A 13,607-nucleotide genomic window follows, 5' to 3' on the forward strand; every position below is an offset into this window, starting at 1 on the left:
GGACTAGTCAACCATATCTATAGTTCCTTCAGCCATCATCTAAGCCACTACTGCTGCTCTCTGCTCTGATTTCTCATTTAGCTCTGCTCCAGCCATCAATAATTCAGTCCTCAAACAATCATGAAGAGGAAGGTAGAGATAAAAAGAAAGAGAGAGAGAAAGAGAGAAGAGAGAGAGAGAGAGAGAGAGAGAGAGAGAGAGAGAGAGAGAGAGAGAACAGTGAGTGAGGTTAGTGGGGAGAAGGATGAGAGGACTTTTTTTTGGGTTATACAGTCAAGCTTTCACACATGACCAGGCAGCAGAGAAACCCACTTACAGGCGATATGTCTCTTAGTTCAGATCTAAAAACACCCCGGAATATGTTTAACTAGACTGAACACGAGCACTTTAATCTCAATGTAAATGTGAAACTTAAAAGTGATCAGAAATGAACCAATTGGAGTAATTAATTATGACTCAAATTGGGCATTTAAAGAAAATAACACTCTCATACATATTAAAACTCAATTTCCATTTTCCTCTGATTGTTTGTTGTATACTGCTTGCTCTACAAACACCACTCCCTCTCCCCTCTATCTCCATGGCAGCAGAGAGGACATGCAAGAGCATATGGCTCATCATTTTCCCTCTGCCTGCCGAGGCTGGGCTCTCCTGGGGGTATCTACACTGCTCTTCTCTCCTCCTTTGTTCAGTTCAACAGCAGCTCTTATTATCCATCCAATCACCTTTTTCTCTCTTTTTTCCCCATGTATGTACCCAGGTGGCCAAGCACATACTGTACATACACAGCTAGCAGGCATGGCTCGCTGACATTTTGTACTGTTGTCTGTCTGAAAGGGGAAAACAGTACAGAATGTACCACAGAGGAGGAAGAGGATAATTAGGGAGCAACAGTGTGAAAACGGGATTATTTCCCTAATATTATCCTTGTCATAGCTAATTACAAATCGGTTTTGGCACTGCTTTACTGACTATGAGCCATATCAATGACATGTAAACAGCATGTATGCAACATATTGGCTGGTCTAAGAAGAGGATGAAAGCTCACAGAAAAGTGAGAATTCATTCATGTCATTTTGTTTAATTCTATGCAATTCTGTGGTTTAGCAGTGACAACTACATTTGCATCAATGTCCTCGACTTGTGTTAAGTGGAGCATTGTACACAGGTTTCCTGTATTTTGCTTTGAGTCTAACAAAACCCTGGTTTTTCTTTTCTGCATCAGAGACTCAGGAAACCGAAGCCTCTGCTGCACAGAAATGGTGAGATTTACCAGCAACACTCTCCCTGCTCACTCCTTTTTACTCTTTTCTCCTCTTCTCTCTTTCAGTGCCAGGTCTGACCTGAGCTTGTTGCCAAACCTGAGGGTTCTGGCCAAATGCAAACAGGATCAAATGGCTGGGGAACCACAGGGGCTCCTTCCAAATGTCACAGTTGTTTGAAGCTGGCGGACAGCTTCCCTCAGTTTGTGCTGCCAACACATAAGCTGTCAAAGGACCAGATGTGTTTATATATGTGAATAAAAAACATACATGATGTCGTAAGTGTGCATAACTAAACGTGAATGTAAATGGATCACAAATGCTGTTTGGCGTTTACACTTTCAGACCATTTGTGTGGTTAGCTGTAACATCATGTGTGAAAATAGGATTTGAAGGAGCTAAAATCTGCTACCAAACCCAGATTAATGTTCAGACAGAGACAAGACTAAAGTAGAGCAGCACAGGGCAAAACTTTTTGGTTTGTGCACTGATCTAAAGAGTCCAGTCTGCATGGTGATGTGTCCTTGGACACCAAACTCCAAATAGCTGATGAAACTGTATTCAGTGTGTGAGTGAATGGGTGAATGTAACTTGCAGTGTAAAGCGGTTACAGTTAACGTACCATTCTTCAAAACCATTTTAAAAGCACCACAACAACCTTTTTTCTTTGGTATGATTTCAAAGGTGGAAATGGTGCAGTAGACAATTCATTTTTCAACACTGACCTGCTCAGCTCGGTCATATCCTGCATCTTGTTTCTCCGCTTTGACATGGGCGGCTTTGCAACCTTCGACCTTGACCTCCCCAGGCTCCAGCTTAGGGACTTTGTCCTTCAGTACAGTGTCATCCTTATCCAGTAGGTAGCGTAGCAGGGCATTGTCCTTCTTCTTAGGGCTCAATGGCTCCTGCTTCGGAGTAATGTCTGACCCAGAAGCTGTACAACCAGCTCCCTGGGTTTGGTCTTGGCCCACTTCTTTGCCCGTGGCCTCTGCAGTGAGTCTGGCCAGGTCTACAGGAGATGTACTGTTCTGAAGCAGTTGGTGGAGGATCTTGTGTTTTTCTTTGAGGGATGTGGCATGAGTGTTTCCTACCGCGAGGCCACCCCGGACCCCTGTCCCAGCCTGGTCTTTGCCCTCACCTCCTGCACCAGGGGACAGGGGCGTCTCTAGAGGCTCTGGCTTGGTGGTGAGTAGTTGCAGCAACTTCGTGTGAACCTTGCTGTCATGAAGACGGCTGTGAGGGTCAAGACCATCAGGCGGCGCTTCCCTCTCCTCCTTGGGCTCAATTAGGTTGCTCTCTGTCTGGCTCTGTGCGTGTCCCTGACCCACATCGGTATGAGGGCCAAATGAGTCTCCTGTACCACCAGCAGCACCACTGCCACCTCCAATTTTTGACATCAGATGAGAGTTTACCCCTGATCCAGGTGTGACCCCTGCTGGGGAGCCTAGCTTTCGGTCTGGAGACCCTAGTGTGTGTGTATGAGGGGGTCCATGCCCATGTCCTACACCATGGCCTTCACTTAGGGCCTGCAGAGCAGACAGAGAACTGCTAGTGTAGTTGTTAGCATGGGCACTAGTGGTGCTACTATTGCCTGCTCCTCCAGATCCTCCACCACACATTCCCACAGGAGACGGTGAGTGCAGGCCTGCTACACGGGGACTGCCTGCCCCCCCAGGACTGCCTCTGTGTCTGGGTGACAGCATAGAATTCTGTTGAGGTGGATGGGGGCCTCCAGCTGGGCTGGGGCTAGCACGTGAAGGGCTGTTCATCCTCCAGTTTTGGCCCTGCTGTGGAGGTTGCATGCCTCCGGTGTGGTTGTGTGGTGGCGGACAGCCAAAGCGGTAGCCCGGCATATGGCCCATGGCTGCTGGTTCTCTGGGGCCAGCAGGGCCTGGAGGGGAGAAAGGTGTGCTGTTGCTGCTGATGGTAGTGTCTTGGCCCTGAGGCCCCGAGCCTGGCAAACTGCCTGGTGTTGGGGGAGTCATGGAGGGAGTGGAGGAGTTCATAGGTCTTGGAGCCATCCCTGTGGCCTGATTGCCAGGACCCATATCCTGGCCCATGCCACAGACAGTCTGCTCCCTAGAGGCAAAAACATATTATTGCTGAATAATCTTTTAACATCTGGAAAGGTTAGCAAATAAAGAAATACAAACTGTTCTTTGAACAAAACAAACTAAACCTGGTTGCCAGTAAACATTTACATACAAAAGAGGGACATTATGTTTAGTTTTTGGATGAGCTAACCTTAATGTCTGACTAAATTGTGACATTATCCCTGAGACCCAGGCCATTGCCAAGCACGACTGTACTCCATATTATCCCATCCACACAGAGCACAAGAAGCCATCAGGTTGTGCTTCAGGGTATAAACAGGCTAAAACATGTAAGCAAGTTCACACTGCAAATTTGTCTATCTGGTTCATCTGACACAAGTGGAGTTTGGTGAGACATACCTCTGTAGAATGTGCAGGGACATGTAAAGCTGGGGTTCGTTGGTGGCAGGAGAACGCACAAGTTTGCTCTTGGTGTGAGCCGACACGATGGTGCCGTCCGAGAGGGAGAACCGGTAGATGGGACTGAATGCTTGGCCATGGCGGAGCACTGCGGACACATGCACACACAAATCAGGAGATGCCCACATGAATCATTTTTACTTTGACGAGTAATTGGTATACACATGGTAAACTGTGTTCAGTTCCTTTGCCGTAATTGCAGTAAAAATAGTGATTGGATTGAGGATCACAAAGCTGAAGCCTACAATTTCCCATCAGCTTTGGTTAGAATGGACCAGTGATTAAATCCCCATTACATGCCTGTGCAGTTGTCATACAAAAGTCCACTGAAGGAACTAACTGACAAGAGCCAAGAATCAAACGGGACAGTTCTTGCTGTTGACACTTACCTTCCTGCTGATGCCTCTTCGCAAAAGACATCTCTCCATCGTTCTGTAGGTGGAACCTCTGGATGCAGCGCCTCACCAGATCCTCCCAGCCTGGTTTCATTGATGCCCGCAGCAGACTGGTATCCAGGGATGTAATCTTACCTAAACACAGAGATGAGGTAGGCCTTAGTCACACAGGTATACAGAGATGTCTGCACACATGTTGAAACCCACACGAAAACGAGCTGATGAGGATTTCATCAGGGAAACATAAATATGTAGAACACCTTGTAAAACAGAAGTTAAGAAAAACTTGTCACAGGCTTTAGCTGAGAATTTTTCCCGTGGTGTACGGTCCTGGCCAGAAAGATTAGAAGGTTAGAAGGGAAGTACAATTACTGTCAGTACAAATTAAGCAGGAATGCCATTAAGACACTTGCTACGTAGAGGGATTCATTTAAAATAAAACCACCAGGGCAACTTTGCTATCTTTAGAACTCGACAAATGTGCAACTGCAACCTGTGTGAACAAACACGCACACTCACTTAGCGGTGTAAAAACCCTCACAGACTGCAATTCACATGGAGGCAGTGACGCACTTGAAGGGCTGACTGCTGCGTGACTGGCAGCCAAAGAGACTGAGGGAAAACTTGTCACACATGAAACGACAACAGGTGTTTTTTTGTTTATTCAACACCACATACTGTAATATTCAGTCGGTTCTCTCATAATTGCTTAACCCTTGATGATTTCTCCATTAATCAAGTATTTGTTTGGTCCATAAAATAAAAAAATGTTGATTGGTGTTTACTAAACGATACGACGAAATGATGAGGCTCTCAGATGTCTTGTTTTGCAGTTCCAATGACTTCTTCGTCAAATGGAGCAATGCAACCAGAAAATATTCACATTTAAGAAGCTGAAAAATCAGAGAGCTTGTTTTAATTATTTAGAAAAACTGAAAATGGTCGACGATTAATTTAGTAATTCATTAATAATCGATTCGCCGCTGCAGCCCTAGATTATAGAGGCGACATATATTTAGCACAATATCACCCAGATAACCATGACAGAGAAATCATGCAGTCAATTTTAAATTGAGAAGATTACGATTGAAAATCACACTATAAGACAGGCAAACTTAGCCGTGCATACCTACAGAAGTAAAGGTGTGTAACTACAGAGGGTGAGCAATTTCGTGTGTGTGTGCCTGTTTGATTGCATGCCACACATAAATAGAACAACCTGATCAAAGACCAGGTGAAACGCAGACAACTGAGGCAGTGTTCAGACAGGTACTTTACCTCCCACCGTGTAGACAGAGGCGGGAAATGTGTTCCTCTAACGCACAAGAAACTTCACAAGGGATATAATAATCTTCAAATACCTAAACTGCAATGTAAGGTGATTTATTGGCATGTGACATGGAATGAAGTAGTTTGGGAGGAGGTCCCTTACATAGGGCACTAAAATATTTTTTGAAGAGTCACAACAACTACTAGCCTTTTAAATGTTTTGAAATCTACTTTGCCTTATTTTGTTTAGTGTGAATGCTTTTGTGTACCTTGCAGGTCCTGGCGCGTGGTGAAGCTCTCATGCGTCGGGAGCACGGGTCTTTCCTTCATGGGCACCCTGCGAGCCACACAGATCAGGCACGACTGGAAGTCTGAGGAGATTAAAGAGGAAGTGAGGGAGAGCAGAGGGAGCGTGCACAGGAAAGAAAGGAATGACGTGGAGGTTGTAACAAAGAGGACAGGACGGAGACATAAGGTAGAAAAGGGGGATGGGACCGGAGAGGGGAGGATGGGGGGTGTAAATGATAGAGACAGAGGGAGGGAAAGAAAATGAAATGCATGTTATTTCCAGGCAGCATAATTAATACAGTTATTAATGAGCATGGGGATCAGAGCCCCACTTCTTTCATGAGGAGACGCAGCCATTGCTGGCAAGGGAAATGATTAAGTGTGACCTTTGAAGGTGTGTGTGCACATGTGTGCAAGCACATGTACAATATGTGTGTGCCTGTGTGCTTGCATCTCCGGCTGGTGTCACCTAAAGTGCCATCTCACAATGGCCCAACATTAAAGATCGCCATCGCTCAATCATGACACACACACACACACACACAGATGATGCCAAGTCCAGGGCTAGGGTGACCCCAGAAAGCATGCCATCTAACTTTCCTGTGCCAGTAATACCCACAATCCCACACATGCTTCTTGCCAAGAAAAGCCTGCCAGGGCTGACCACGCAGGCATGCCACCATGACTCTTGGGTGGTCTGGCCAATAGATCCATCTATTTCAGGTCCTTTTCTTTTAGTTCCCTTTCCTTATTGTTTCCTTTCCTTCCACACACACACAAGTGCAAGACAGGCTGAGACAAGACTAGGAATTATATATTTACTTTTTAAACATATTACTTTAATTAAACAGTCTTTTATTGACTGTGGAGGGGAAATATATGGTCTGATTAAGGTTGTTAAAATGTACAATATTGCATTTGCTTTTCAGAGCTTTGCAAATCTTTGCTTTACAGTGCGGAAAAGTTCTGGCCAAAGAAAAGTCACTTGTGATGTAATTTTACTCGAACTACGGGCTCTCAAGTTCCTGGGTAAAGCCAGGAAAATCACTGGAAAAGCCCAGTGACCTCTTAGTGACTGAACAATAAAATGAGATCATGGAGAACATACTGTACAATTCAAACCATTTCCTTGGAGAAGCGAGTTGATGTTTACACTAGTGGTTAGCACAAATGCAGCTTCCCGACTTGCATTTTCATTCCTATGTTGTTGTGTTGAAACCTATTTGAAGGTTATCAGAACACTGGCTCCCTGATGCAATACACACGATTAAATCCCATCCATCCCTCGGAGTCATAAGCTAATTTGGGAGGAATGTAAATGAATTATAGATAGGCTTTAATGACAGCTGCCCAGCCACTCATCTCCCTTGTGTCACTTAACTTTTCATGGATATAAGCTGAGTGGCATCAGTGCTGCTCTTCATCAGTTGCTTATTTTCACATGTAATGCCAGTTGTAAGACTAAAATTCAATCTCCACTCATAATAAATGTAAATGGCAGCAACTTGGATTAATATTTAAAAACATTTTCCATTCAGCAGCAGTCACATTCGGATATTGCGTACAAGAAAGCCTCTCAGCCCTCCTAATTAAAGATTAACATCAAACATGGCAACAATCAGCCTGTTGTTACTGAGGTTGACGTTTATGGTTTTGTCATTTGTATTTTTCAGTCAAACTACTATAAGTTTTTCCTTTTCCTCTTATTACATACTCCACTATCCAAAGATAATTACAGACTTTTGAAAGCAACCTAATTTTCCAATATTAATTTTAAAGCTCTTAGTTTTTCTTTTTTACTCATACGTTTTCAACATTTATTTCAAAATGCAAGTTATTACAACTGCTCTTGATTTAATTTTGATAGTAAAATTGTTGTTTCAAATTCTGGATCCCACTTTCATACCATCTCCTTCCTCCTTGATGGACTTGGGCTCCGAAACGGCAAAGCATTGCATGGTCTCGTATTTCTGCTGCTGGGACTCATGCTCGTGCGTCTCATCCTGGTTCTCGCTGTGGGGATTGACCAGCATTCGGCAGTTGAACGTGTGACTGTTCCTCCTCGGACCGTCGCTGGACCACGGCACGCCATTAACTACAGGGGGAGCGAGAAGGGATAAGGGACATTTTATTTGACCAAGTTTACAGCAGCTAGAACAGAACAACAAATGAGTGAGGCAAAAAAGGGCTACAAAGTAGAGGCTGTAATGAGAAGAAAATTGAGAGAGAATGAAGGTGTAAAAAGAACAAAAAAGGGAGGGTGAGCAGTTAAGAAGAGATCAGTCATAATGAGCAGTTAGAACTCAAGAGCCTTGTGCAATCTTCCCTCCGCTCTGCCAGGCTTCCATATGCGTGTACTCCAAAACATCATTGCCAATCTTTCTTCTTCTTTCCAACGCTTACACAGGCGTGTACAAACATGTGAAAGCAGACACACACACACACATACGCAGAAGAAAAAAGGACAGAGACGAAGAGATGGGTACAGTCACAGTGACAACTCATTTCACTCCAGCAAACTCCCATCACACTCCATCTGGTTTGTGATCTCATTCAGTGCATTGATAATCTCCCAGTATCTGGGACACAGACCACTGATCATTTCCAGGGTTCTCTGCTCTGTGCTGCTCTGCCACTCTGGCACTCAGACCTCAATCTGAGGCACCAGGAGAGAAAAGGAAGTGGAGAAAGGACTGAGAAAAAAAAGAGCGCTCCTGATGGGCTGCACTGACACATATAAGAGGATATGGATGTGGGTATGAGAGACATGAAAGAAGGTCAGGAGGGGGTGGGGGGAGTTTAACTCATACATGTATGTAATGCTCGGGCATGCCTTGAATAAACCTGGCGTAATACTACTTTTTCACAGCAGATATAAAATACTTTAATTGGACAAACAAAAGTTTAACCAATAACATTAATTTAGGGTTCCACTCCACTTTTAAGAGAGCCAGCGTTGTAACGTGTAGAAGCTGTTTGTTCCCTGAAAAGATTACTATTAATAAATAAAAACAATTATTTTCAAACTGCATACATGTTTCACTTGTTTCGGGATGTGTTCTGATAAAGTGATGAAGGAATAATGACACTATAGGGTCAACAAACCTGATGGTGGCCTGAGACTTTTGTAGAACAGTACTCTCAATGTCTGCTATATAATAATAAATGGGTTGTTTTCTTGGGATGAGTAATGCTAGGATAAAGACAATGGCATTCATGGAGGTAGTGGCTAGGTAATGGGAAAGAGAGAACATGAAAATGGGAACTTGGTGAGGGTGTGTGGCACAGTGTGTGTGTGTGTGTGTGAGAGAGAGAGAAAGAGAATAACACACAACTTGTACAGAAGGGGAAGGAAGGGCATGAGATGAGAATATAGGGAGCAATACTGCTGACAAGGGAGAGAAGCTGAAAAAGGAAGTTAATTAGGTGAAAAGAGAGGGAGGGAAAAGAGAAGAGGAAGAGCAAATGTCTGGCTTGAGCATCAGCAAAAGAGAAAATTAAGGACCTATATTTGTTATGCACAACGCCAACCCTGGATCTAATGCCGAGCACTTTTCCACATCCTTAGCAGTTTTAACCATAAACGTGAGGTGTTTTCATTAAAACTGACTCTACTATAATATCAAACTTAACTTCCTACAAAATAACTCTCTGAGCAGGGTGATGAAGAGACAAAAGGGTGTTAGGAAATGGAGACAATAACTAATTTTAATACAAATATAATTAAATAATAAGTTAAATAACACACAAGAGATGAGGCCAGGGTGTTAATAAGAAGCAGAGGTCTAAGTGGTTCAACTCAAAAGGACACACGTGCAGTTTCAGGGTAAGAGAGAAACATGCCAAACTGACACAGACGGGTAGGAAACACCAGAGAACAAAACCAGTGCTGGCAAGGAAAATAAGCTGGAGGCTAACCAAGGGATTTGGGCAGCAGGTTCTTGATGAACTCGGCGTGATCGCCGACGTGCAGCACACTGTAGACACTGGTGTTCATAAGCTCCTCCTGGTTGTAACGCAGGTACTGGGTCACATTCTCAGACACGAACACAATGTTACCCTCCATGTTCACCACAAAGAAGAAGCCATCCAGGGCCTGGAGAGGGAGATAAGACAGAGCAGACACATTTGTTCACTAAATCTTTCACATGGATACAGAACAAATCTCTGACAGTTAGATGGAAGCAAAAGTAGGGCAGTAAAAAAAATATGCATAATTATCTATCCCACCAGTGCACACTTCTAGTACAAAAAATACGGTAACAGAGTAGGTTGTTTAATACTTAGTCCTACCCAAGTTAATTTTACTGTATTGGTTTGAAACTCGTATTGTACATTTCTTATTTTCAGGGCTTTCTACAGAGCAGAAGTTGGAGGAAGGACGCTCTGCGGGTTCATTTTCTGTGTATGTCTAGTTGTCTGTGGAAAATAAAAAGTTAGACAAAACTACTCAGGCTTCACATCTGCATATTGTCTAAAAAAAAAAAAAGGAGGTGATTAGTACTAAATGTGCACCTCCATCTTCTCTGCAGATGCTCAACATCAGCATGGCTGACAGAAAGCATGTGTGCCTGCAGACACTGGAGGACGTGAAGGAGGAGAAACACTTAATTGAAATAATACAGCCCCAGGTCACCAATTACACACAAGATGGTGTCAATTAGGCCGTCAAATCACCCGGAGCCCTTAAAAGGAAGTCTGGTGGTTGTAAACTGGTGTCAAGATAAGAGATGAGAGATGCTTGTCAGGGTGTCTGCACTCACCTCTGCTTGAATAATCATTAACTACACACACACACACACACACGCCCTTTTTAACCTCACTTTGCACGTATTTACATGTAAAAAAAACTGTCTGGGAACCAAAATACACTCATCTATTTTTATACAAGGCATTGGGACTGTCAAAGATTTGTTCATCTCTCCCTCTCCTTACCTTAGCACCCTGCCAGGTCTTGTAACTACCGTGCACAACATACAACACAAGAAATTAACCAGCAGGCTTGATTCTTGGTCGAGGCAGACTCACGCATCGCAGATTACATACTATCTCGTGAGTGCAGACTTTTTCCCGAGCACAAGTTAACGCAGCACGGGCTGAAAATAGACTTAAAAAGATCTCATCTATCACTGCGTGGAGCACACTGGTTCCAAAAGGCAACATGGTTGTGCAAGTGCACCCTGTGTGAGGAAAGACCATGTTCTGGACAAGTAGGGCAAATACAAACAGAGCAAACACTCTACAGTGCCAGCTCTTGCTTTCCTTCAGACACTCTCACTTGCATAATGCCATTATCCAGTACCTAATTTACAGTGCCCTGGTAAGCTATGCAACACAGAGATGACTAAAGCCTTTATAAATGAATATACTCAGAATACATACTATGAGCCACCACCACTCTCTGTGCACCTGTTCTTATTTGCACGAAGCCTATTCTCTTGATATATGACTTTATTGCTTATCTTCTCAGTGTAATATAAAACAGAGGGTGGATTTGTTATGGGAGTAGGGGTCTCCTCTCCTCTCCTCTTGATAAACATGTATTTTTAGCACGATAACCCACGACTATCTTGTTAAAACAAGTTAAACTGGTCTCTAGCGGGCCCAGAATAGAAGCAGAAAACGTTTTTTGTACCTACCTAAATGTGTGAACAGAAAAACTGGCCGAGAACCAGAATCTGGCACTGGTTGGAGCCATATGCTTATTTTTTAAATGAGATGTTTACTTACTTATTTATTAAATATTTGGTCATTTTATAATGCAAGTTGCTGCATTGTTGAATATTCTTCCAACTTTGATTTCTTTTGTTAATTAAAAAAAAAAAAGACATGCAAAAATGAATAATTCTGGAATCTCTGGTACCAAAACTCTGGTATCATCGCTCTAATAACGTTGTCATACCAAACAATGGCAGCCATATGCGCCAGTGTGAGAGGAATGCAAACTATATGTCACATCGGTCATGTGACAAGAACAAGACATGCTCCCAAAGGGTTAAAACAACAACACTGGGATGTTTTTTTTTCACTGCCTTGTTTTGTCTCTCTGTGCTTGTGTGAATGGGCAGCAGAGAGCCTTGGAGGAGGGTCATGGGGCACGTGGGTGCATTTCCTGCAGACGGCCATTCTCCTTGGAGCACCATGTAATGAGCTCTGGCTGGTGGACGGGGACAAGGCTAGAGTGGAGCGGGTGTGAATGGCCGATGGTCGCTGTGTTTTGGGGCTACTGACAGATGGGAAAGCACGCAGGCTGCGGTGAGCTATATTTAGACGGAAGTTAGCATGTCGATTCAGTGACGCTGGAGCAGGAGAGCTATAAATATTCCATGACAGGACAGATCTAGAGGCAACGATGGGGGGGGGGGGGGGGGGGGGGCGAGGAAAGAGAACTGAAAAAGTGAGAGAGAGAGAGAGAGAGAGAGAGAGAGAGAGAGAGAGAGGGGGGGGGAGGAAGTGAGTGAGAGGACAGGCTCAATGGACTGATTCATTCGCCAGGCTGTTGCTTTCTTCCCATTATACGTAAACACTTCAGTGGCCCTCTGTGGGACAACGAGGCCATTGCTCCGCTCAGTGATTTACAGCCAATCCGGGGCAGATACAAGATGCTGGCAGCTTTTACTTCACATAACTGCACTACTGGCTACTACTGGCTACTACTGGCTAACCACTACTGGCACCATTTGAGATTGTGCTCTGTGGATCGCACTCTTCATTATATACCAATCATGATTTAAACTGTTGAGGATATCCTATGTGACTGTTTAGTTTGAGTGTTCAGCGGTGTGGTGTTTCATAACATTTCACTCCCGGCTATGACACCATGATTAAGCAAGACAAGGCCTTCTACCCACCTCCAGCATCATTGGTCCCAAGGCATCTTTGTCAATCACACTTTGGCCTGTTGATGAAACATCAGCCTTCTGTACCTCCTCCTCATTTGCTGCTGCAGCTTTTTCTGTTCAAGGAAAAACCAGAGAACAAAGTTAAAGAAAAAAAAGTGTGAATCCAACTGATCCACAAAATAGATCTTAATTTTAGAAATTTACATCAAGGATTCTATGACATGACACCAAAACAGGAAGGTCAAAAGAGAAAAGAAATCAGCTTAAAACATGTAACAGAGCCAAAGACTTAAAAAGAGAAAAAAATAAACAATTTGAGGCTTAAAAAAACACAGCTGTGGCTCAGACCCAAGAACAGAGCAACAAGCTGAGTGAAAGGTTATTGTAAATGCGTGTGTGAGGGCATGCAGCTGCTATGCTGGTGGCAGCCACTGGATGGATTGCATTGTCATGTACAAAAAAGGCTATTATGAAAACACAGTGACAGTGTGTAAACAACTTTTGTTCCAAATAGAGTAGCAAGTAGTGGTCAAGCTGCAAGGGCAAACCTTAAATCTCCATTTAAATAAAAAACAACCATAAACCTCTGTCACATTCATGAATACAAGTCAAGTGAATTTAAAAAGGGGCCTAAATATTCAGTTGCTCCTACTGTCTAGCCTGGCGTTCTCACAGGACAAGCCTATCTCAAATATGTGTATGTATAAATAAGTATGGATACAGCAGAAGTGACTTGTTGCAGCAGTACCTTTGGGTCTGTGGCCTTATTAACTGCCGCAGATCGTTAAATGTAAAGGTTATGTGATTGGGTTAATTGGTTTTAGTTGTGAGTCTGCATGCTGTAAGTGCCTGTACCTGCACTATGGTGCCATGCATTTGTCCATGTGAGTGATTGGGTTAATAATCATGCAGAGAAGCCTTATGTTCAGAGTGTAGGCTGCCCTACTTTTAGAGATGATGTTGAGAGGCAAAGTAAGTGGGCTGCTGGAGGGGGGGGGGGGACACATTTAATTGTTACACCATGCCAAGAAATGGGCT

At 43.7% G+C, this 13,607-nt stretch overlaps 1 protein-coding gene across 5 annotated transcripts in view; it reads right to left on the reverse strand.

The window, feature by feature from the left end:
- Positions 1-13,607, reverse strand: part of ncoa2 (nuclear receptor coactivator 2) — a 51,366-nt gene that overhangs the window by 11,542 nt on the left and 26,217 nt on the right. For all 5 annotated transcript variants that reach the window (XM_058623634.1, XM_058623652.1, XM_058623661.1 and 2 more), the window contains exons 5-11: positions 12,579-12,682; positions 9,646-9,823; positions 7,634-7,822; positions 5,709-5,810; positions 4,165-4,305; positions 3,716-3,863; positions 1,988-3,341 (exon numbers count right to left, since the gene is read on the reverse strand). In XM_058623634.1, the coding sequence (XP_058479617.1) occupies positions 1,988-3,341; positions 3,716-3,863; positions 4,165-4,305; positions 5,709-5,810; positions 7,634-7,822; positions 9,646-9,823; positions 12,579-12,682 (2,216 nt within the window). The remainder of the gene's footprint in view (positions 1-1,987; positions 3,342-3,715; positions 3,864-4,164; positions 4,306-5,708; positions 5,811-7,633; positions 7,823-9,645; positions 9,824-12,578; positions 12,683-13,607) is intronic.

Source organism: Solea solea, chromosome 1, assembly GCF_958295425.1.
Source record: "Solea solea chromosome 1, fSolSol10.1, whole genome shotgun sequence".
Taxonomy (NCBI): domain Eukaryota; kingdom Metazoa; phylum Chordata; class Actinopteri; order Pleuronectiformes; family Soleidae; genus Solea; species Solea solea.